Source organism: Oxyura jamaicensis, chromosome Z (genome assembly GCF_011077185.1).
Source record: "Oxyura jamaicensis isolate SHBP4307 breed ruddy duck chromosome Z, BPBGC_Ojam_1.0, whole genome shotgun sequence".
In the NCBI taxonomy this organism is placed as follows: Eukaryota; Metazoa; Chordata; class Aves; order Anseriformes; family Anatidae; genus Oxyura; species Oxyura jamaicensis.
Window position 1 is genome coordinate 25,775,172 of NC_048926.1, and position 25,681 is coordinate 25,800,852.

Genomic DNA, 25,681 nt, shown 5'->3' on the forward strand with positions numbered 1-25,681 from the left:
CCTCATTACTACTCCTCTCCAGCCAGCAATGACCACCTGGGTGCAATGAGTCTAATCAGGGTCAACCTCTATTGTACCTACATGTAAATTAAAACCAACAGAAGGAAACTGCTGTATTTGTTAATAAAAACCTGAAGATCGAGAAAAGCTAGTCAGCAGTACCCTTTCCCTTATCCCCCACCCCCACCATAAAAATTGTACTTGTGTATGTTTTGTTTACCCTTATGCTCAGAGGCTACCGTTCTAGTCAAAAATCTGGACTAGCTAGATCTGTTTTATGCTTTAAGTCCTCTGTCAATGCATATAAAAACATTTTTTGTCTGACTCCATCAGAAATTGTTACTTTTAGGTACAGTTCATCTGCTTTTGTAAGCAAGTATCTTAATTCCATATTCCTCTGAAGAATTTCTCAGAGAAGGGTTTCTCATCATGACCAAGTAAATGGTGCTCTCAGAATTCAATGAAAAATATTAATTGCACACTTTACCAAGATTTATCAAGAAAGTTCAAAGCAATGCAATTTCCTCCTGTCATCAGAACATCATCAGGAGACTCAAAGCAAATAGACCTGTATCTAAAAGATTGCCTTCTGGACAGGAAATGGCAACAAAGATGGTGAAGGGTCTAGAGGGCAAGATGTATGAGGAGCAGCTGAGGTCCCTGGGTTTGTTCAGCCCAGGGCAGAGCAGGCTGAGGGGAGGCCTCATGGCGGCCTGCAGCTCCCTCACGAGGGGAGCGGAGGGGCAGGCGCTGAGCTCTGCTCTCTGGGGACAGCGACAGGACCCGAGGGAACGGCATGGAGCTGGGACAGGGGAGGGTCAGGCTGGGGGTTAGGGAAAGGTTCTGCATCAAGAGGGTGGTCGGGCACTGGGACAGGCTCCCCTGGGCAGTGGGCACAGCACCAAGTTGCCGGAGTTCCAAAAGGGTTTGGACAAAGTTCCCAGACACATGGTCTGATTTTTGGGTGGTCCTGTGCAGAGCCAGGAGTTAAACTCGATGATACTTGTGTCCCTTCCAATTCAGGGATTCTATGATTCTATGAAATTATGAAATGTCTGTGTAATCTCATACTTCATTATGAAAAAACTACATGCAAAACAGTATCAGAAGTTGATAAGTGTGCTATAGAATATAACTGACAATTACACAGGCCAGGCAAGTGATCCAATAGCTCTATGCCTTGCTCCCCAACACATTCAAAGATGTGCAAACACATTAACAAATTAGTCTCAAAACCCTTTGAGTCAATTTCTCAGAGCTTACCAAAGCAAGATATATATATATTTTTAAACATAATTTCTCTAAACCATCTACTTTAGAAGATCAACTATGAAAGCTTACAGACAAGATTTAGAATCAAGCATAACTAAAGCCTGGAGAAGTGCAGCAGGTTTGTAGCTACTTTCAGTTCTGAGTACTGTTAGCCTTAGCTTTAAGGTGCAGTAATTCAGGCTTATTTGCACTAACAGTATTGGACACTACTCAAACAGCTGTTTTAGAGTGCAATCACTTATTCCAGCAGTTGCACTTTGAGAACACAGGTGTGTGCAGATGGTGCACAAGAGAAGCAGAATTCCTTAGGATGGAAGGCTCAAAGTTACTCAGTGGTTTCCAAAGACACTGAAACAGTTCCACTTCAGACTGAAATTCAATCAGTACTGATTTTATTTTTTTTTATACATTTATGTCTAGACATTTTTCTGTGCATTTATGTGGAATGTAGAAATGACTAAGAAGGACTAGTCTTATTACTCTTAGGGGAGTTGAGTTGCTCTGCTCAGCTGCTGCCCAGTTTTTTAACTAGTGCAACAAATAAAGACTCCTCAGCTCCACAGAGAACAAAGGCTGTCACCCAATTACTGGGTAGCATTATCCCTGCATCTAAAAGAATTTAGGTACATACCCTTCATTTAATAGGTCAGTGTATGTAATTAGGAAATATATTTACAAGTCAGTTTCTTAGCTGATTTGAATACTTGTATGAATGCTAGTTCTTAGTATCTCCTCTACAAACCTAGGTATTCCCATAGCACTGAGGACAACAGTACTGGCAGTCTTCCAAAAATGCTTTACCCTGTGCTCAGTTAAGTTCTTGCGCAGTTCAAGGTAACTTTACATTCTAGGCTGAATTTGTAGCCCAGGATTTACTACATTAACATTTTTATGTGAAACAATATATATAATTTAAAGTTGACCGTCTGGATCTATCAAGTTAAATGTTATTTTTCTATAACCCATCCACATTTAGCAGTGAGAACAAGCAAACTTGTCACTACTCTCCAAGTGACAAGTTCACAGACCCGCAAATGCTTCTTTCCAAAAAAAAGGCTCAGCACAAACAGACGCATTGCTTTTTTTTTTTTTTTTTTTTAATGTTTAACCTATATTTATCCTCTTCATTTTTTTTTTTTTTTGGTAAAAAGTGGTATTTAATTGCATTCTAGATAGGAATTGTTTTAAACCGAGAACTATTTTTGTTAGACCCCAAAGATAATGCTTTGTAGCCATTTGTAGGCATGTAGAAAAGAATGTATTTTACTTCCTATCAAAGCCCCAAACATCCCCTTCCTGATATTTTCATCTGCTCAATAGAGCTTGCACAGAGGGCTTCTCTGACATATCCGTTTCATCAGAGGAAATGAATCTTGGACGGAAAGGGGCTTGGCAACTGTCTCTAACCAAGTGTGGTTACTCAACTAAACTAAAGCAACCAAGTCTAACCCATTTTGATCTAGAACTTGCTATTACAATTGCCAGCATGCCTCAAGATCTCCAGAAGTAACCTGATGGAAGCAGCAGTAACCTCAAACATGTCATTAGTATCTAGGCAGGAATCCTAAAGTCCAACAGAAAGCTATGCCCATAAAGTTTCATTATTACTTTTCCACTTAACTGTAACCAGCCTTTGATTCAGCCCTGTCATTCAAGCACTGATCTCTATGGTACCAAAGTTCTGAGAAAGGGAAGCCAAATATCTCCCTTTATTATCTAACACTCATGGTAAGAATAGCCAGGCCACAAACATTGGGATTTATTTAAACTCTGCCTTCTTAACTGTAGCAATGTCTTACTAGCAAGGCAGTGATGGGTATGTGCAGTTGAGCACATATGCACTCATGGGAAGATTCAGATAGGACCACAATCTAGAAACAGTAAATATTAATTTGATTTCTGGATGCAACAAAAGCCACATCCAGCACTGTGTTCTTCACCGTGCGCATCACGCTGTCTGTATCACACTGCTCACTGCTCCTACATCAAACGCTAAACAGAAATACCAAGTGAATTGCAATAGCTTCCAAATTCAAGGACAAAAGGCAATCGTTTTATTGTCTGGAACTTGTGGGATGAAGATTAACAATGACTAACATCTGGCTGCCATCTAATCACCCTTTAAGGATCAGAGAAAAGCTTTAGAAGAAACACCAGATACTTCTGGTTCAATGTTAAAGTGCAGCAATTGGAAAAATCAGTTGTCAATAAAACCACCTTTTTAGTCTCCACAGCAGGACCAAAAGATGTCACAGGTACTAATAATCCACAAGACATATATATATGTATGTATGTATATAAATATATAACAGAACCCCTGGAATACCTGGAATATTGCAGAGAGCATAAAGCAAGTGTAGTTTGACTCTGGATTTGCATTTCAGGATAACTTCATAGCTAAAAATAAACTCCAGGTAACTAGCAACAGATTTGTTTTACCCTTCCTCACAGAAAGCTGCCCACAGCAGGAACTGGGGAAAGGAGTTATGCAAACAGAAGTTAGCCTAGCATGCATCTCTGGTACAAGGAAGCCTACATATGGTGTACACCTTCATTTTTTTTTCTTGCCAGAATATCTTGCTGCCACAGCAGCAACAGTATGTGCTCTGCACAAAACAATGAACAACTGTACTAAAGCCAAATGGATTCTCTTTTCCAGGGATAACCAGCATCAGCAGCAAGGAGCACAGCACCCCCGGGTGCAATTGTGCCATAGCAACAGTTTTGAGACCTGGTGCTGCAGTTCCCATCGGGGAGCTGGGAGGAAAAAAAAAAAAGTCTCTCGCAGCTTACATCAGAACTGCTGCAGTACAACTCTGAAAGAGAACGAAAGCTATTCATTCCTGGGAGACTCAGCCTGTACCAAGGGTGATTTGCATGAAAAAAGCCTCATGCAAAAAAAGGATTACACCAAGGTGTAAGGCTGAGAGAGTGATGAACTGAGTGTCTAGATGGCTTATATGACAAATTTTGCACCTACTAAGATCCCATCTGAACATCAAACTGGGCAGTGAGAATCAACAGATGCAGATCAGTTTTTCATATCATAATGCTTGTTCCCAAGTGAAAAAGCAGTATTCTCCTCCTGATAGCATGCAGTTATGGGGCAAGATGGCTTTAAAGGACAAATATTGCACAATGATTCCTTTCAAGCATGGTGTATTGGCAAAGCTCCATCCCTTGCAAACTAGAAGTTTGACCTGGGGGAATGAACTTGCCTAGAATTTAAGACCTCATTAAAATATATAGTTACTGTTTTTCATTACTGCAAAAAGCTTACAATATGAAGAAAACATAAGTTATAAGCATCACCCACCAAATTTCTGAACATGCAAAACTGCTGCAGAATTTTTATTATAATTTACAAAATGAGGGGGACTAGATTGATTCTGATTGCTTTTGCTCCTGTTGTTCAGTGCACAAAGAGGCCCCAGACCCATGCCTGTTCCAGGCAAAGCAAAGTACACCAGTACAGGGTAAAGGCTCATTGTCATTTGTACGCTGACAGCTAGCCTCTTAACCCTCTCATAAACAAATGCTGGAAAAGATGCAACAGTGGTAAGAACAGAGTTTGGCTGTAACAGAATAGCAGGAGGGGAACCAGAATAAGACCTATTTTTAAAACCACAGATGAGGCAGAAGAGCAGTTACAAAACTTCATGTACCTGCCCCGAAGCCCACCCTCACAAAAAGATAGATGCTAGTTAGACTCCACCTAGATTTGAGAACAAGACCTTTTGAAAAGTCCAAGATTTACCCCTACTTCCCTCCTTTCCCTTTCATCCCTGGGACAAAATTATGAAGTGTATTTAAAAGGACATTTACCTGATCACATCTCAATTTTTGCTTGCTGATGGCTAGTATCTTTTAAAATATTGCTTAGACTACCCAAATAGTCAAGAATTTCCAGCTTTCTTCAGATTGGGCATACCAATTTGAGGCACGTAGGAAAGAGAGCAACTAGGAAAAGTGTTATAAGTAGAGATAGAGCAGGCAACACTTTGTTTACAGGCTCATAAAACTGCATCAGCAGATGGCAAGTGAGAAACAAAGCTCTTGTATTTTAGGATTTTCTAAAAAGTGGAAACATAGAAGAATAGAAACAATTCTAAGAAAGAACATAAAATGCTCAGTTTTCTTGCACAAATTATATTTCTACTTCTCAGTGTTAAGAATAACTGCTATAATCAGAAAGTAGGCAAAAGACTTCCTATGTTTTACTCAGAAAATATTGCTTGAGTTTGCACAAGATACATCTGCAGTAAGCCAAATGCTTAAGTTTTCCTCCCAGTACAAAGTCAAAATAAGGGAAGACAAAAATCACAGGACAAGAATTGGAACCTAAAGTTTCAAATTCATTTCTCAGAGATGACAAAGAGCAAGCCAAGAACAGATTCAAAGTTAAGCAGGAGGCAGTGAGTGATCCTGAACGACTGACCCAGGGAATACATCACATGAGGTTTTGTCTAGCCAGTTTTTCTTTTTAGACAATTCATGGTCATAGACTTCACCAGTACAAAACAAAAATTATGGCCAAGCAGACACCATTCATCCAAAGAATAAAATCTTTCGGTGTTAATGATAACTTACATTTGTCTTTTTTCCCCATTCCCAAACTTACTTTGCCTGATGTCTTTTTAACTGTGCTTCTATGAACTGTAGAAGTCTCAGGGCTCTTTTGGTAAATGCTTTGTTTGCTTTAAGTGTCTTGGCTATTATACCCTTGACTGTAAGCATAACGCAAATCTTCAAAACAATGAAAATGTTTTCTGGTGGTGTTTTTAAGTATATGGACACCATGTATTTAATTGTCAAAATTACTAAAGCAAATGATCATTTGATTGTCAGATATGTTGGTTATGGAAACTGTTTAATCTGATGTGTTCAGAAGCTGTTTCTAAGGGTCAGTGGCTAACAGGTCTCATTCCACAGAAGAGGCACAAGCTAAAGACACACTGCAAAGGATCAGCTACAAAGAAGGGAACAAGATCTGCTAAGTCCCTGATGAGTACATAGCTATTATGCCATAACAACTACGTAGCTAGCATAAATATGTTGATAGTTAAAGTGCTTCTAAGTTAAAAAGCAAGGAACAGGATGCTTTAGCAATTCATGATTAGATGCAAATCATTGTTTACAGCATAAGTAGACAAAGTTTACAGCTCAACATTTGGATACAGCAGAACAAAGACCTTATCTCTACAGAAGTGAGCACTCATTAGCACTTGTTCTGAAGGACTAATGTTTAGACTGCACCAATTCAGAATTTCAAAAAAAATCATTTTTTTTTAAACCAAGACTGCTACCTGCTACATCACTGTTCATAGCATTACAAACAATATATTTTCCCCAGCAGCTAATCAGAAGGTCCCAGTAAGACTGTGCACTGAGTGCCACAGAAAGCCCACCATCAGGCAATCCTCCTCCAGGTGATGATTCTACAGGCTATTGTCTTGTTTCTTACCACATTACTGCCTGCTTTCATCCATCCCTGTTGCAGCACCTCCAGTCGGACTAGGTGTGGAAAGATGGCAATTCCCACCACAGTGAACACCAGCCCTTTCTGCTCACTCAGTAGGACAGCCTTACATTCTTGTCTATGCCTTCATTCCCTTTCTTTTAAGGAAAGAAAGGAAGAATATCTCCATTCATCTTCTAATGCAGCTCCTCTCCTCACCCAAAAAGCATTTCTCAGGTCTCCAACCCCTCCTTCTCTGTGTTTGTGGCTTCTTGGGCTACTTGATAGTGATCTTGTTGGGACAAACCTCTTGGGAGAGGTTTGCAGAATTGTCTATAGCTGGTCCTCTGCTCCAGCCATCCCTACCTCATGCACTCATGGATTCCCACGCTCAGGCCACTGCTCTTCATCCATTTCCTTTCCTTCTCACTCACACCAGTTTATCTGACATCCTGGTCTAGTTTCTGATGTAAAGACAGTCCATGACTGTCAGGTTCAGAGTATGTCTTGGGAAAATCAGCTAAAGCAGATAAACAGCAGGAAATTTGCTTCAAAGTAAGGAACAGGTTTGGTCAGCAATGTCCAGTGAACTCTAGCCTCTGACTCACTGAAGCTATGCTGTCCTCAGCCCTCAGAGCCAGATGATGGTACAAAGATGCCAGTGCTTCCCACCTGAACAAGTCTTAAACCCAGAACACAGCACTTATCTTTCTCTTCCCTCCTTCAGCAATGGTTGATTCAACCATTCAGATGCAATACCATCAGAGGGAACATCTGAACATCTTCCAGCTATTCCTTTTACCAATGCACATCTATCCTAACCATTGCTATTTCCTTCTCCAAATCTTATAATTTGACACTCAGTGACAGCAGCTAACCATCTGCACTGCACGGTGTTCAAAAGTTTTCATTCTCTGCCTGCACAGCAGAAAGCCATGTGCATTACAGCAACGCCATACTTACTGTGCAATGTTTTTTATAGATACTGAGACAGGATATTCACTGTATTCATCCCTAATCTATTCAGATAGGTCACTCAGAGTTCACAAGGCTGCACAACCACTGCCAGATACTGTGTTCCAGATACCCTATTTTGTTAAGTATTTTTTAAAAAGAAAAAAAAAAAGGCAGAATTAAGCAATGCAGTAGCTGTGTCAAAGTTTGAACCTTTCTCTCTCCTGATTTAGATTGTAGAATCAGATGTCTGTGTTCAGGTCTGATGCCATTTTACTGAAATGTTTTTTTTTTTTTTTTTTTTTTTAACTGCACAGACCTAACAGGAGTAGAAGAAAAAAAGTGGCAGAGAAGACCATGAAATATTTTAGCACCTAGCACCAAGTATGCTCTTGAAAGTACATTAGCCCTTTCAGTGCTCAGATTTTTAAAGAATTAGATGTCTTTCAATCTTTAAAAAGATTAGTAAAGATGTAAAGTTTTGCTAGCTGTGATTTCTCTCCTTCAGAAGAATGGAGATGCTGCTGTCTTTAACAGTGCAGGCACAGAGATGAACGAGCAAATGAATGGCTGAGCCTAAGAGATCACTATTATTATTTTTAATCTTTACTAGAAAGGCTGTTAATGAGATCCTTAGAGACACGGATGCATGTTTCTTTACCATTCACATCATGGAAAACTGTCAAGCCTACTGTATACATAAGCAAGTCAAATGGAACAAATCTATCAGTCCCCTCTCATGCCCCCTGGCACTTTCCTAGGGTGGACAAACCAGTCAGATTCAATACAAAGCACCCACTAAGTGGTTCTTGTACAGCTGCACTCAGAAGTGGCAAGGATCCATCTTCAGCTCCTGAGCAGGTATGCCAAGTTTATAATTCAAAACACTTCTTCCAGTCTCCAACCTTGAAAATCCACCACAAGGCTCCAGCTAATTCACCTATTACTTGCAGATCAAGTCACAAGTCTTTAATTGTTCTCAACAGTTTTACATCACAATAATTTAGTAAACTCTAGTGAGGAGTCTTACCTCTAAGAAAATCCATTACAGTTCACACAGAGCACTAAGCCAGCATAGCTAACAGCAGTGAAACAAAGGCTCATTTTTATCACCAGCTCAAGCACTTTTGACTTTTAATACATGACCTCTATTCAAGTCAGAATTGCACTTTAAATTCATTAAGCCACTTTCCAGGACATACTATGTCAGGATACTTCATCACAGTTTCTGAATATGTGCCTTGAGAGAAATTTTTCCAGCAGATGATGCAGCAGGAGAAAAAAATGCCTGCGGTTATTCAGCTTTTTGGCTCCTTGATCAGACTCCTCAGAGTAATATGGTCATCACAAAAACATTCTGCAACACTGACTCAATAGTATTTCAATGTTTAAATGTCAGACGTGGATAAAAGCTGTATTGTGCAAAAGCTCTAACAACTGTTATTTTAGAAAGTGCTTTATCAGGCATTACCAAAGTTCTATTTCTAAACAAAGCAGTTTTCTTCTTTCTCTTGTATGCTCCCCAGACAGACATATGCAATAGCTGCTAGCCTTGTGAAAGGATTCACTTGAAGGTGACAGCCATTTTACACACAACACATGGTTATTTCAACAGTGGCACTCAAAACTCCAAATACCTCATGCTGAATATGTGGACAGCTTGTTCCGCTAATGAATTTATGCATCCCTGCCCGAAATCCTTACTCAGCCCATCTTAAGAATGGGTGTTCCTCTTCTGCAACAGGACGAAAGCCCTGGGTACAGCTCCCACCCCATGCACAGGTACAGTTCTGCTATAACTGCAGAAGAAAACTAGCCCCAGTCCCACCAGTCACTGCTCCATCTCACTACTGCAAGTTTCCCTGGCAAAGCAAGGGCAGGACTACATGGCTTTGAACTACTAAAGCCATTTAAAATCATTCAGAGACAGTCCCCACCCACCACATACCCTTGGAGGTGAGGACCCCTCTGCTCAGCCCATTCGGCTGGGGACCACTGCCTGCACATCTCATCTCACCCACTGCTGAAAGCCCTCCCTGCCCAGCTGGGAGTGCTGCTCAAAGTTGCTGGCAACAGAGCATTCACACATTTCAACATTAGCTCATCCATTTGCTGGGAGAAGAAACCCATAAATTAAAGGTTATCCGAGAAACAACACAATAAGCTACCTTGTGCAATGTGACTCATTCCATGTGCTCGGTTGCTGTTTCCTACCCTGCTGAAGGCAGTTTTCTGAAGACAGAATTGAAAAAAAAAAAAAAGATATGCCAAAAAAAAAAAGAAGTGACCAGCAGAAAAAGGTCAGAAACTTTGTTCACCCACCTCTTAAAACGAAACTGAGAAGTGGTATCTTTGGTGGCCTAAAGTCAATAAAGGGAAGTCATTCCTTCAATATCTTAAAAGTTAGTACAAAGAGCATCAGCCAAGAGATTTTTTTTAATTCAAAGATCTGAAATTTTCTTGCCCACCAAAAGCAAGAAAAGCTGTCATAGCTTTTAGCTTAAAAAAGAATTACAGAATCATAGAATCATTAAGGTTAGACAAGACCTCCAAGATCATACGGTCCAACCATCACCCTACCCCCAAGTCACCCACTAAACCATGTCCCTAAGCACCAGGTCTAACCTTTCCTTAAACACCGCCAGGGACGGTGACTCCACCACCTCCCTGGGCAACCCGTTCCAATGCCTAACCTTATCCTGTTGCTCTCCCAGTTAGAAAAGAGGGGGCTACTTTAACGCACTGCTCTTGGTCTCCTGGTAGACAAGAGATCCATCTTCATACCAGTTCTATATGCATCGATTGCATGGCAACCAGAACAAAGCAGAAATGCCAAAATGAATTTGCTCTTCCTTGAAAACTCCTAAATAGTCCTCGCATTTTCTCTTACACCTGCTCCTGGCCTTTCCAGTAAGCAAGAGAAAATATAGACTCAGATCAAAACAACACATGTTCTACACATTTCCTTGCTGCACTTTTTCTTGCTGCTGAACCGTAAAACTCTTTTATGATGCAGGCATGCAAATTTTTAATAGCAGCCACTTAATTGTTCATATCCTGTGTTATATGAGAGGCTACACAGCACACTCAGCATTAATTATTAATCTAATCATGTTACCAAAGTACCAGCTACGCAGGATCTTCACATATGATTCCTCCAGCACACCCAGTTCACAGGCAGCATAGAAACAGAATAACCAGAGAACCTTGTGAACTCTGCCTTGAGAAAGTGGTTTCTTTTGCAACACATGGATGTTGGTCAGAAATACTGGACAGTTTTTTTTTTTTCATCTTTGAACTTGCCTGAAACTACAGAATTAATGAAAATTCTGTACTGCAATTTAGGTATCTACATTTTTTAGGAAGTCAGTGAAGCAACAGCAGAGTTCAACCATATATTTCGAAATCTAATGACAAATCATAAGAAAGGAAAAGTCTTTATTTAGAAATGGACTGATCCAAGTGTTTCTGCACTAAAGGAGACTTCAAACAAAAATTTGATCAAATAATCTTCTGCTAGCATACGAATTTTGGCTTTGGTTTTAGAAAGCAGAATAAATACAAATAACAGTTCTGGTGACCTCTGTGAGTACACAGTGCTTCAGCAGCCCTTCCCAGATTTCAGAGGAGGCTTAATTCAGCAGCTGTTGTCTATTGCCTCTTCTTGGGGATCTTATGTTATTGTCTTGTTAAATCTTCCAGTTACCCTTATTTTGCTAGTTTTTTTGTATGGGAATGAACATGTTCAATCTTTTTTCTTTCCCCTTTAAGACATCTCTGCTAAGGTCTAAAAAAAGTGTTTTTTAACAAGTTTTCCTAAGAAGCAAAACAATTCCTGTTGACATTCAAAATACTGTTGTAATCTCAGCCACTAACCACTGCAAATGAGTTGGTTCCTACTACTTTCAGGCACTGAAAACTCAAGCAGACCACACCTTACTTAGTGATAATCCCCTGACTATTAAACCGTTTCGAAAAGGGACACAGGATGCTAGAAAATAACCAGAAACTCTGTACTCCCTGTTTCTTCTTCATATCATAAATGTGCATAAGCCCAGGTGTAAATAACACCTCCTGGAACAAAATTCTTATTTTAAAGTACAATCTTTCCTATTCTCATTAGGTAAAGCAATACATGTTAGTAACCATCATGTGATACTACTTTGACCCTGAGGAAGTGGAGAAAATGTTGATATTGGAATCACAACAGAAGTATATTTATTTAGCAGCAGCAGATCAAGGTCGCTGTCTGGGGACAGAAAGCAGCAGGAATACTAAGAAGGACCTGCCAGCTACATGAACTGAACACAGAAATACACTAATACTGTTCAATGATTTACTTTAACATTTATCAAGTCTTGGAGAGGAAAAGAAAGAAAATACTGTAAAAACACATTATTCAAAAAGCTAAAAAAATGCAAACAGCTCTTTCAGAGCTATCAATACTTAATAAAAAAATATTTTACCCAATCCCAACACTTCATGTTCAACATAATGCAGCGAGTTTGATTTCTGCTTTAGAAAGTAGCCAAAAAAAGCATAATTCTGTTAGTGGGTGTATCAAGTTGATTCTTCCTGTTTTCTGGTGAACATCTACAGAACAGGGAAGTCCTAAAACCCAGCTTCAGTCACGAATCCCCTTGAACTCCAACCCAAGGAGAGTACAGCTGAGACCAAGAGCTAGCACTCCCCCAAACACCCTGCAAAGCAAATCCCACATGACCAAGTCTGTACATCACGTAAAGGCAGATGCATTTGAGTTAAATGTCCTGTGCTTTCCTTTGGCCATGACAAGCATGGTGATGCAATCTGCAGTTGGGAAGCTGTCAGGACAGGGAGCTATCCCAGCTTGTAATGTTCACGGGTTCCAATTTATTTCAGTGCTCTGTTTCTTTAACAGAGTAAGAGAGGCTTGGCAAAACGTGTAGACCTTTTATGTAAATCTTGCTATTTACTTATCCTAGAGAAGTTTGACAGACAGGCTTTAAAGGTGCTCCTGCCATAGGTGGTGATGTAGGATATCTTTGATGCCCTGACACTTTCCATATGACCAGTAATGAGTCCTGTGGGTGGGAAAGGCTGGGTGTTTGCTTCTCCATTGAGAAGCAAACGCATCAATGCCCTGAGCATACCTGTGCCATACCAGGGTGGTTTTTGTGCAGCGAGGCTGCCTGGCTGCAGGCACTGCCACAGCTATTACCATCTTCATGCACAAATTCTGCCTTTGCCACTATGACAGGCAAATGGCTAGGGAGCAGAATACTAGAGGTAATGACAAGCACCCTTTTTAAGGCAATTTCATTTACCACAGATTTCCTTTTATACCTTTATTTAAGGCATGTAGCATTATAATGCTGCTATCTACTATGATTGCAATCAAGTTTTAGAAATAGCAGAATTAGAAAGTTGAGATGGCAGAAGCGCTCAAGCTGTCAGACTAGATTTGTAACTTCCCTCTAGGGGCAGGCACCACCAATAAACAAAACCCATAGCAATCCAGGTGGGAACAGTAAGAACCAGGATCAAAGTCCAGGCTCTCACCTCCACTGTCATAAAAAGAGTTGAATACTTCTGCAACTCAAGCCTTTATGGCACATCTTGACAATCACAAATTTATGAGTTCTCATCCCAGCACAGCCTAGCTATTTGTCCTCTGTGTAGCTGGAAAGTTATGCACGTAGGTAACCATTAGCCTGCCAGAATAAATCTGTATTCATTGCTACAGTAACAACTCATTTGTCAACACTTCTCAGCTCAAAAATGAAAAGCCCCAAGATTCTCCCCTTCAGGAGAGTGATGTTACTACACTTGCTACTAGTAGAGGTTTCAGCTTCTGAGCCCAGACCTGCCTAGCATATACAGCTACTGGAAGCTACGTGAAATCCTTCCTGGAATGTCAAACTTGAGAGCAGTCCCATTCATTCACAGCCCCTCAGCCAGGTTCAAATTTGTCAGACTCAGAACTCCCTCAGTTCTGTCTACTTCTGAAACCAATTTCAGGCCTTACTAATCAAGAACGCAAGTGTGCAGTAGAGACAGTGCAACACATCAAGCGGTATGTGCTGATGCTGCTGCAAAGACAACTGCTTTCTCCCTTCTTTATCATGTGTCTAGCACAAAAATAATTTTGGACATATAGGCTGTGGGGAATTACAGCAAGGATTTTGGTCCACCGTTTCCTCTTTCAATGAATAGAAACTGGTACCTCCTTGGGCTATTTTCTCAGCTACACTTGCACCGATCTCTAAGAAATCATCTGACCACATCAAGTGATCTGGAACTGCAAAACAAGAGCCTTGGCAAGCAATATTTTTTGTTCGGACTCTAAAGAAAACATTCCTTCACACACGCAGCTGGGTAAGTTTAATTAAGTTGTACTAATTCAAGAAAATATCCCAGTTCCTGAACAGGGCTAAGAGAACAGATAAAAGATTTACATTTTCCAAGTAATGCCTTGACTTAAAGAATCTTTTCCCCATCAGTGTTAAATGCAGGATAGCAGAGATTACCTTGAAGCTTCCCCAGCTGTACACTACAGAAAGTGCATACGCAACTGAAAGAAGTGCAGGCAGTTGGAAAACAAGTAAACAGTGAAGCATCAAGGTCTGTTTTGATAGCCTTCTCTGTGGTGTGATAGAGAGCTTGAAGTTTTTACTTGGTCCTACACAGGAGCCTGCACATTGCCCATCTCCATCTATCAACAAAAACAGCAAAGGCAATTGTGAGAGGCTACCACATTATGAGCTTCAAATGGCAGTTCCTCCATCACATTAGGAAGGGGTCTCACTAATATCTTTGCTCCTGAAAGGTGCTTATGTGATTTTAGCAACTCTGGGACACTGCTATACCCCACATTTTAATAAATCCTTGAATTTGAATGTATGTGAATAGAAATTGATCTTAAAGCATATTAATCACTGAGAGCAATAGCAGACACCAGAGCTTCATAACCCCTCATAACTCAACCAACTTGGTTTTAAGTCTGTGTTAGTTGGAGAAACTTCAAGTCATTACTGTCCACAACTTAGTCCCTCTGAGGAGGGCTGTTCAACCTGTGATGGAAAATGATGTTGGTTTTGCATCAGCTGCAGCTACTGAGACTTCACGCACTTGGCTGTGTGGAGCAAAATTACCAAAGCACTTCTAGCATTACTCCACACCTAAAGCAGTAGATGTGAACAGTCATGTTGCTCCTTCTCCAGTAAGCAGATTGGTATACTTACCCCAGAAGTGATTTTAAGGGAACTCAGACTTATCTCTCTCAACAGTTGCTTTATCCCACAACACATTAGCCTGCAGTAGCTGCGGCTAGAGCTAGCTGTGAACTCACCCCTGTACATTCAGTGAGCACCATCCCTTCCAGTCCTTTGGTCATTTTTCCAATCCAGAAGTGGAGATACAGCAGCACAGTTCTTTTGAAAATCTCCACAATTACTGGACTGATTTTAGGATCTCCAGACCCAAACCTTTCACTGGCAAGTCATGGGAACCTGGATTTCTTGCATCTTCAAAGCAATAGCAAAATATTCCTAGGAAGCTGGTTTCTTGCCAGCATTTAATTCCTTGTTCCCAATAGAGTGAGGTTCCACCAGCACATGCCTTTGGGATCCTCACCACTAGCAACAGTCCACTCAAAGAAGTGCTACAAAGGTCAAATTGCTGCTCAGCTGCACAAAGCTGCAAGCAGCTGCTTCATCTCTTCTGATCTATGAAGAGCCATTTACATCTCCCCACCACAGTTTCTGCAAGGACATGAACAAACACTTTTTCCAAAGATCAACAGCTCTCCAGAAGAGAGCTGGGTAAGGAGAATCTCAGCATACAAAAAGCACACTCCTGCACAGGAGCTGTTAAAAAAAAAAATCCATCATCCCATGTAATTTCCTTCTCTGGTCCAAAGCAAACAGACACACAACCTTTAACAAAGCTCTTTTAAGGTTGCACTGAAGTTGCGGCATGATGGCATACATGCCAGGCAACATGCACTACTTGTAGGTCTTCTACACCAGCAATGCAGCATGCAGCTCTTGCTGCCCACAGTCCAGAACAAGTGATACTAGCACAGAGCATGTACACTCAGCACCCATATTGTGATTTGTTCCATTTTTAACAGGTTAGCCAGCAAAACCTTTGTCTGCTTTCAAAAGCAGAGGAACAGCATAGCATACACCGTCTTACTTAGAGTTCAAACAGTGCAGAAGGACCACCCAAAGGTTAAAAACAACAGTAAAGTTCCCCGAACTCCAAGCAAAATATAAGACAGCACCCCTCCAGCACACAGTTATTGTCACAGGTTTTTCCCAACAGGAACCTCATATGAATCCCCCCCATTTAAAAAAATAAAGAAAAAAGATGCAAATCTTCAGTCCATCTGCTGCCTCTAATACCTACAGCTACACTCCTCCATACACAATTCAGCCCCAGGCTTTCCTTTACCATTGCCAACAGAACAGATTTGGAAATTTTGGTTGGTGACATGCAAGGAACCCCACTATCCTCCCCTTGCAGCCTGTTTCCCTACTCCACAATGCTGTGTACAGTGACATGATGACTCAGCTACAATTCATTCCTTAATGAGGCCCCCTCAGGTTATGCTTAATATTAAATAGGTGCAGAATGAGGCCGTTAGCTTGTTCTGACAGGGAGCTAGGCTCACGGCAGAGTACAAAGGCAATCCTGCTTTTGAGTTGCACAGCAGATAATCCAAGTTGCAAAGGGGAAAGTGAAGGAGAAATTAAAGTGCCGTGTGCTCTCCTGGTGAAGTTGGACTTAGGATATACCAATATGAGGGTGTTAGAACACAAAGCTAGATTCCACACTGGTCACTCTTCTGTTTAAAAAAAAAAATCATTTTACTTGAGGGTACTGCCTAAAACAAAAGTGGAAAACTTCAAGAAAGAACTGGCTCTGAAATGACTGTACCATTAGCTTCAGAGCATGTTATAGGTTAAGTGCCATATGGCTTAGTCTCCAAAAAACAAAGGTCGCATCCATCAATACTCAGCAGCATTATCCAGCATCTATACACACGGAGCAGTGACCCATAATATGTGCAGGAATTACCTCAACATCCCAATGAGCAGGTCAATGCATCCTGTACAGAAACAGCTCTCTCATGGTGGCACAAAGGTTTTTCTCTCCTTCAGATCCTAATAGTAAGACTTTTCATATGCAAATATTGCTATCCAAGCAATTACTTGGACTGATTGATACCACTGACACTTGCATATGAAAACTCTGGCATATCTGCACAATTGTACAACTATCTGGAACAAAAACCTGTTCAACTCAGTACCTTGCAGTCTGCTAGATGAGTAACTTTGAGGATCAAGGCATGAAGTAAGTATACTTGCTGATCAATAACTCTGAAGACTGAGTATATGACTAATATTTCAAGTGGCCAAATAGGATTAATCCAAGAGTTTCATCTCATGAAGCATCTTAATTTCAAACACTTGGCCTTTACAGAGCTGAGACTTGCAGGATTTATTAGACAAAAGGGAGAGACAGGGAAGATGATCCAAAGTACATAATCTACAAAATTGCCAGTCAACTGCGACTGCAAGAATGGTTTTAGGACAAACTCACACAAACCAGACAACCAGTAAGTATCTTCTTTTCTGCTTATAGTCAGCTAGTTGTACACCTGTATTACAATATTATGCATTTACCTTTAAGCACAAAGCTTGAAAGATTTTCTGCAATCTGAAAGAAATGGACATAAAATGAAGTATTTGAGTTGTGTTGCATCCATGGCTGCAGTTACCACTGCCTAAACATGGAGAAATGGAAGCAAGCAGCCTAGCAGGTTCAGTGGTTGTACCAAGCCTTATCAGGGTATCAGTTCTCCCCAGTAACAGGGTGGGCTCCAAAGCAAACTCCCATGACCCCTCAGTCATTACAACTGGAGCAACTAAAGCTTTCTGTGGTGTTATGGTACCACAAAACTATTAGCTTTAACTGAACCAGTTAAGCACTGCAGGGCTTGACCTTTTAAGCATATTAAACTGCATGTGCATTTTCACACAGCAGCTTCCAACTGTGATCTCATCAGTGACCAATACTGCAAATAGCCATTGCAAACCAATTTAATAAAACCCAGTACGTTGAAGGAAGCAGGTTCTGAAATCTAAAGTGGATTTACTGTACAACAGGAAATCAAATAATCCTCATTTTTTTCTGATTTCACTTCCAAATTTCTCAAAAGAAATACCCAGGTTAGTTTTCCTTCATTGTCTTCATTGCCTTTTAATTTCAATGTTCTACACAAGTTCTTGTCCTATTTAACAAGTTAGTAAGAAAGTAAAGAAAGAAATAAAAGATTTTGGCAGTTCTGATTATGAAATTTCAGTAGATACATGATGAAAATCTGCCTAGTTTCATGCATAGAGGTGAGGTTAGTAGAATAAAGCTTCCTCTGGTTCAAATTCAAGCCTAGCACAAAAAGGTATAATTTCCAAGAAACCAAGAGAAATAGAGCCACCTTAATTATGGAGGATTATAACCCTAACCAGCTACAACAGTTTTACTGTAAATTCAATTTGCATTATTGCCAAGCTTTAATCAAAGTTTGAAAACCCTCAAATCTGTGTTATCATTCACAGAGAGGTAATTGCACAAGTGCAAAGAGACAAGCAACAGCAAAAGCCAAACTTGAGATAGAATCTGATGTTCTGGGCATCACAGAGATAAAACTTACCACAAGATCCTCCTTTCCACAGATTATCTGTTACAATTAACCTCATCCAATAAGGCATTAAGGTCTGTGGTCCAGCTGTTACTTATTGCCTACTTTAAGTCCATCATTTAAAAGAAAAAAATCTCAGATGATACTGAAATATATTCATGCAACTGTTGTGAGCTTCTGTTGTAGGCACACATTTACATTGCTTGAAGGAAGAAATCCCTACTCCTAAGTGTTTAGTTTTATTCTTCTTAGGAGGTTAAGGATACCAAGAACTCTCAATTTTTCCAACATGGAATTACTCTTACCTTTAAGGAAAGTTTATAAACCCAATGTCTTATGAGCAAGAAAACTCTCAGATGCTGTTAGGCAGAAAAGGATCATCAATCTAAGAATATGTTTTTTCTCCAGTATCAAATGTAACACCCTATTCAGACATTAGAAATCTCTGCAGATATTACAAGCCTGTTTTTTAAACACATTGAACAATTTCCAATACTGTATATATATAATAGATACTATGCCTAGCACAGAAAATACTATTTTCAGAAACAGCTACTAGCTGCAGGATTCTCCTTTCATGTTAAACTCAGAAAGTTTTTTAATAAAGCTGGACTACAGGAAGTAAGTGTGCAAACAGAGGTCTAAAAAACAGCTGAAAGTACACATTCTTCACCATTTTAATTAACTTTGGCATTTTGAAATGCAGAGTTGCTATAAAACAATATTTTGATTACAAATATTGCCAGAGAGCATAGACCATGCCTTACTATTGTGTATAAAAACACACTTCACCCCAGTCTTCTGCTATTAGTTATTTCAGTATTTATTCATCTTCAATATGGACCAAAGCCCCTTGTGTTTGCACACTGCTGTTTAGCTGTTTCAGCAGCTGCCAACCAAATGGAAATAAACTGCTTTGCTTTAGGAATTTATTTGATTTATTGTCACTGCTATCTATAGAACCGTGAATACTGTAAGATGCCTCTCCTTTCATTCAGGCTTTATAGGAGTCAAAAAAAGTGTACAACTAAACAGACATCAAGTGTCTAGATCAGGTATGTTAAAGATGCAGTTCCTACTCCCAGTATAACCCAGGAGGGCACATGCAGCAGGGCAATGCCTGCAGCTATGGGCTATTTTTTCACAGCCTGGGGCCAAAGGCACCGTCCTGCCTCCTTCACCAGCTCCTGCTTCCCTGCTCTGCCAGTCCCACCAGCACCCCTGTGCAGCCCAGGAGATCTGCAGATGCTGGCCCATTGTCTGGAGCTTCACACCTAGTGCAGCCAAAGCACAAAAGCCCTCTTGTACTGATGAGACAGCCTGTAACCAGGCCTCCCAAATGCACACCAGTCCTGCTTTGCCAGTTTGAATTACAGCCTTGCTACTCCCTCCAAGGCTGCTCTCCTGCTTCCTAGCACCTCCGCTGCTTCTTAGCACCTTGGGGTTCATCCAGGCTCAGTTGTTACAAGGAGAATGCTGCAGCTGTTGGAGAAGCTATGGCACTGTGTGCAATGACAGCAGTGAGAGATGTGATATTTTCCTCTGTTGCTGTTCCAACAGGCGAGTGGCAGACCATCTCTGCCACATACCCACCTAGCACCACCTTTGCCCAGCCTGTCCCTGACCACCCCAGCTCACATTATTCACTTTGCAATCAAGGAGGGCTAGAAGCTGTACAGTTATGAGATACAGCCATTTCTGCTTGTTTCTGCAAGTTTTCATCAGTGTATGTTGCTGTGGTGTTTTCACATTAACAGGAGCCCCTCTCAGGGGGAAGTTTTCTGATGCAACTGAATTATTCCAGAAGTTTACAGTGAAGGGAAAAGCCTCTCTCACCCTTTCTTCTGTCCATCTGACAGAACACCCCCACAGCCTACATCATCCTATTCTCTCCATGCAGTCCTACCCTCTTCCTTGCTTGCTTGGGCAGCTATCACCTTGTTCTGTAAGCAGATTCTGTGCTGTAAGCAGATTCAAGCCACTGACCAGGAGCAGTTCTCCCTCGTGCCTTGTTTAAAATATATTGTGCTTAAAACATAAAATACATTTCCTGCCAAATCACCACCACGCTAAGGCACCCAAATAGGACATCCAGCAGCATTGTGCTGCTGCATTAGCTCAACCTGTGACAACTCTACCCCTCAGCAATGCCTTGCCAAGGAACCATAAGGTCTCTTATGCTGCAGCACTCATACACCATACACAGTAGCATCGACAATTAACTTAGAGTAAATTTCAAAAACTGAGATCCCAAAATTCTTCCAGGTACTTGACAGCCCTGGGAGTTATTGACTAAGTGTTTGCTGTGAGCCCTGTTACCTGCTAGTGGAACTAAAGTTGTTTCCTCTGGAAAACCACTAGTGGCATGACTCCCTATGAAAATAAATACAAAGAAGAGAAGGTGGTTTACTCATAGAAGATGCTAATTTAATTCAGTAATTGTAAAACATTTCCTCATGAAGTGTCAAGGGATGCTTCAAAGAAAACTACAGAACTTGAGTTCAAAGTGATAGCCCTGGGAAGTGAAGAGGGAGAAAAAAAATCAGGAAGATAAATAAGTAATAATAGTAATAGAAAAGGCTGGATCTGTAGATTAATTATTCCTGTCTTGCCAGAGGCCAGCAGGCTGCGGCCTTGCAAAAAAATGGAGGAGTACACTAAGTAAAATCAAAGCTTGACTAAAGAGTGAGGTTTCCTGAGGTGGTTAAGCTGATCCTCCACTCAGCATGCAAGGAGGAGCCCTGCTGCACTCCATCCCCTTCTTTTTGCTAGCACTGATTCTGCTCTGACCCCTTGATCAGACTATTCAGCTCACTAAACCACTAGAAAACTAACTCAGCAAAAGAGCTTCAAATTTCCTGCCAGCACAACCAGCTGACTCAGCTGACCAGGGCAATCTCCTGCAACTGCATGATGCAGGCAACAGTACACAGGGCAGGGCAAGTGTCATACTGCTGCTGGAATGGACTGTCATCTTAAATATGCAAACAAGGAAATCCCTCTGCAGTGGAAAGAGGAAGAAAGAAAGAAGGCAATGCTTACTACAGTAAGTGGGAGAGCAGAACGAATATCTAGTTGAAATAAGAAAGCCTGTCTTTTAGATCACGTCTAGAAGGTAAATGGCAGCTAGTTGCCCCATTACTGCTAGAAAGGTAACTGTCAGTGCCAGAATGATGGTGGGGAGCAGTGTGGACACAAAATCCAGTGCATTCTTCTGTAGTTGATTCCTCACTGATGTACCCTGTGTTGCTCCTTTCTAAGGTTCCTGTGATATCTCATCACACTGATGGTTCCTAGGTTTTACAGCTTGTACTACTAGTTGTCAAAATGCAAGTTACCTTTTGCATACAGAAATTTCTAGGAAAGGCACCCAACTGAAGATGAGGAATAATGTTCCCTATCTATTTGTTGATGCAGATCAGAAGTGGGATAGTTACTAACAGAGCCATACAGGAGCAAAGGAGCACAACAGGCATCTTTGAAAAGTTCTGATCTGACACTGAGTGTGAAGTGTTTTTACAAATGATAGTAGCAGCAGTTTAAGCTACTTCAAAAGCACAAGGATATTCCACCTTGTTTTCTTGCTTAATAGTTACAAGATTATTGTTGAATCTGTTTTGAGTGTGAATTGTAGGTAGGATGGCACAATTGCATAACAGTAATAAAATCCTGGTGTCCTTCAAAAATCAGTGCTTCATCACAGACTGTCACTTGAAGAGAGGAGTGATGAGTCTTGACCAATGGGTCAGAGGAGCTAAAAGAGTAGATCGTATGTTCTCTTTACTGCCCTGTACACACTTGCCATACACTACCACAGAAACACTGAGTGGATTTGGATCATTAACCCAGTAAGAGCCCAGGTGATTATCTGCCATCTTGGCAACCCAAGTCACTCCACAAAAGCACGAGCAACTAGAAGGGAGTAGGACCACGTGGCCAAGAGCAAAAGCATTTCCCCAGTCAGTCACACAGCTTGACTCAGCTTCTCACAAAACCACAGCCCTAGGTTTTAACACCCAACCTTTGCTTTCATTGATGCTGGTCACCACAATGAGTCTGAAGAGATTTTATTGATTTAACCCTTTCTTTGAAGGAAGCTTTTCATAGTGGTCATTTGTTTCTCACACTGAAGTGTTACAATTCCAACATTAAGTTAATCGAAGTAATGTTAAAAAAGTTATTTTAAGCATTACAACACTCAAGAACACAGCAGGCCTGAACTTCTGTATTTAAAGCTCAGCTATAAGAGTGTTTTCATTTACTTACCTTTTTGCTTCTTCTAAGTGGCAGAGATACTCATAAGCAATGTTCTGACGCCTCCTCTCATCCATTTCCTCCGCTGAAAGCCTTTCATCATCCACAATAGCTGCAAAGAGAAACCCGTATCAAATTACACGAGTCAAGGCAATTTAGAGTAGTTTTACTAAAAACCTAAACTAAATAGTGCAGAAGAGAAATTAGCATAGTCGTCCCTCCTCCACAAGAGAGACCTTTTTTTAGCACACAAGGTATTTAGATGACCAAGAAGGTGCTGTTCTCTGCAGTGTGAATTCCTTAAGTGCCACTTGCTCAGACCAAGCACATATCACACTTTGCCCATCACCTGGTTTGGAGGTAAGGAGATTTCAAACAGGTGCGTTACAGCTGGGAGCTAACAGTTTCAGCTTACACTTACTCAGAGAAGTTTAAAGACTCCCAAACACAAGCTTGAAGTGAGCACTGGATGGAGCAGCCTCATGCTAAACACAGCCACAGAAGTAGAGATGGAGACAATGCAAGGACATTTGTTGTCTCACGGGCAACCTAAGAGCCAGCTGCAGCTTCAGCAAGCTGTTAACATGCAAACTGGGCTGCCTCTCATCGATGGGCCCTGTGATAAGGGCTGTAATCAAATGAAGGAGATATGGTATTCATACCCCTACTTACTGCTGAACCACACCACCTCCCATAAAAGCACTGCCCCAGCCTATTAAGCACGACTCTCTGCACATCTCCAGCTGAAAGCATCCCTGATCATTAACTGCCTCATGACTGATCTTTGTAGGTAAAACCTCTTTGTAGGTAAAAGGTCCTCTGCAAACAAAACCTCAGTCCTTACAGAAGATGTTTCCAGCATTGAATCTTCAGGGCAGTACAGTACTAGTGACTTCTGGATGAGCTTCAATCACAGCATGTGAGGCTTTTGAAGAGTGTCTTCACTATAAACCAGTTACCAAAACAACACCCTATTTGTGCTGGTGACTGCCAGAACAGTTTATCCTACTCTCACTTGTATTTCTCAGCCACATGTTCCCAACAGTTTGTGCCAGAGTTGACAATCCTATGGCTGCATCCATGAAGCAGAACAAGGAGCTGACCTTTCTGAAAACAAAACAAAACAAAAACAAAAAAAAAAAAAAACACACAAGAGCTATGAAGAGACTCACTTCTAGGAGGATCAAATCTCTGATCTGAGTCACTACACATCTGCAGCCACTCTCAAGTGAACACAGGGTGGGGACGGAAACAGGGCTGGGCCAGCCACTTTCAGCAGCAGGCCACAAGCTGAGAACATCAAGAAACATCACTGATAAAAAAACAGACCCTCTCCTTCCCAAATGCACTATTGGCTACTATTAGTTGTACTGCCACACAGATCATGCAGGCCACGAGTAATTTTCATCATTTCCCTGATGCAACTTCATTTAGTGGGTAAACACCATCCTGAGCTGATATGAGCACTTTGGGTAAAAGACACCATAACATAGCAAGAGTGTTTTACAAGAACATACATATATTGAAGGTTGAACTTGAGAAAAGAGAAGTGATCCCATCTATCTGAGGTACATGAGAAAATGGATTCACAGTAGACCGCTTTCACTTCATTATGCACTAATGATATTTAAATTTAATGATATTCTTCTACAAATGGAGACCACACACAAAACAGATCCTGTAGCTTCAGCATGCCAATGACCCATGTTGACAAGTACTAGTACACAGAACATGTCCTTCTTGAGGACAAAAAAAGTGACACTACTCACCCATGTTTTGGGCTGATGCTGCCACACATTTGTTAACGTATAATATAGCTACTATGAGCTTTGTAGTTTCAGTTTTAATCACCACAAGCACTGATATCTATCATCTTCGTTTGCTTTTAAGATGGCTCTTCCTAATTACCCAGAAGTTTCATGCACTGATAAAACAAATACGTGTCTTGCTCCAAGTCCCTTTTAAGTCTGGTAGCTCCAATAAACATGACTCACTCTAAAATGAGCTCTCAGATACTGTAATCAGGTCATCACTCATTATGAACTGAAACATTAATATGGAGGCAAACATGAGATTCAAGACATAAAACACTCGGCATGGGAAACTGGCTGTGGAGGCTGATTTGCTGCTGTTCCTGCCCACATCTGTCAGCATGCCCAAGACAGGCTGATCCCACACCCCAGCACGGCACTCCTGCAGGGGAGGAGTCGTGGCTCCCTTAGACAAGGGTGATGTATCAATGAGCACCATTCTGAAGGTTAATACACCACTTCATTACCTGAGGCAGTGAGCTTTGTGGCTAGTTTTCAGGCAGCATTGCTCACCCAGAGGTATGAACCCATGGATGATGACAAGTGCCATCAGAGGAGCCCAGCCAACCACCCTAACATGCTGTGGCCCTGTCAGCCTTGATATAACTTGAACTTAGTCCCCCATAACAGCTCCCATGAAAAGCTTTGCTGTTACCATGTCCTGCTCCTCTCAGCTCCAATATTGGCTGCTTTCACCATTTACTCTTGCCCTTCAAAGACAACTTGCCACAGACAATCAAAAAAGCAAAAAAAAAAAAAAAAGAAAGACAACTTATCTGAAAGCTGGAGTGGAAAACCATGCAACCCATTTGATAAACATCATTCTAGGAATTTAACTGAATAACTAATGCTTTACAATCTGTTCCTGGATCTATACATCCATGGGTCCCTCCTATCCTCAACACAGACATACCAAATCAGCCCTGGCTGACATCAAATCCCTCATTAAAATTATTGGTGAAGACTGACTCAGAGGGTGGTTGAAGGTACAGACAGGTATCATAGGATTGTTGTAGTTCTTATGCTTATGGAAACCTCCAACAATGAGAGAAAATGACAAGAGTGGAGAATGTAGAAACACTGAAAAGTGAAAAACAGATATTTTCTAAAAGAAATACTACATCAGCAATTCACAGGTTAGGCTTCTTTCCTGCCAGTGCTAAAGTGTCTGTTTCTGTGCTAAATATCTATGCTCTGAAAAAGCAAAGCACAGGGAACACCAACACCCATGGTACTTATGCTGGG

General features: G+C 41.0%; 1 protein-coding gene across 6 annotated transcripts in view; it reads right to left on the reverse strand.

Moving 5' to 3' along the window:
- The window catches only part of IQGAP2 (IQ motif containing GTPase activating protein 2), a 127,977-nt gene that overhangs the window by 82,583 nt on the left and 19,713 nt on the right, over positions 1–25,681 (reverse strand). For all 6 annotated transcript variants that reach the window (XM_035310050.1, XM_035310048.1, XM_035310051.1 and 3 more), the window contains exon 2: positions 22,638–22,737. In XM_035310050.1, coding sequence (XP_035165941.1) covers positions 22,638–22,737 — 100 coding nt within the window. The remainder of the gene's footprint in view (positions 1–22,637; positions 22,738–25,681) is intronic.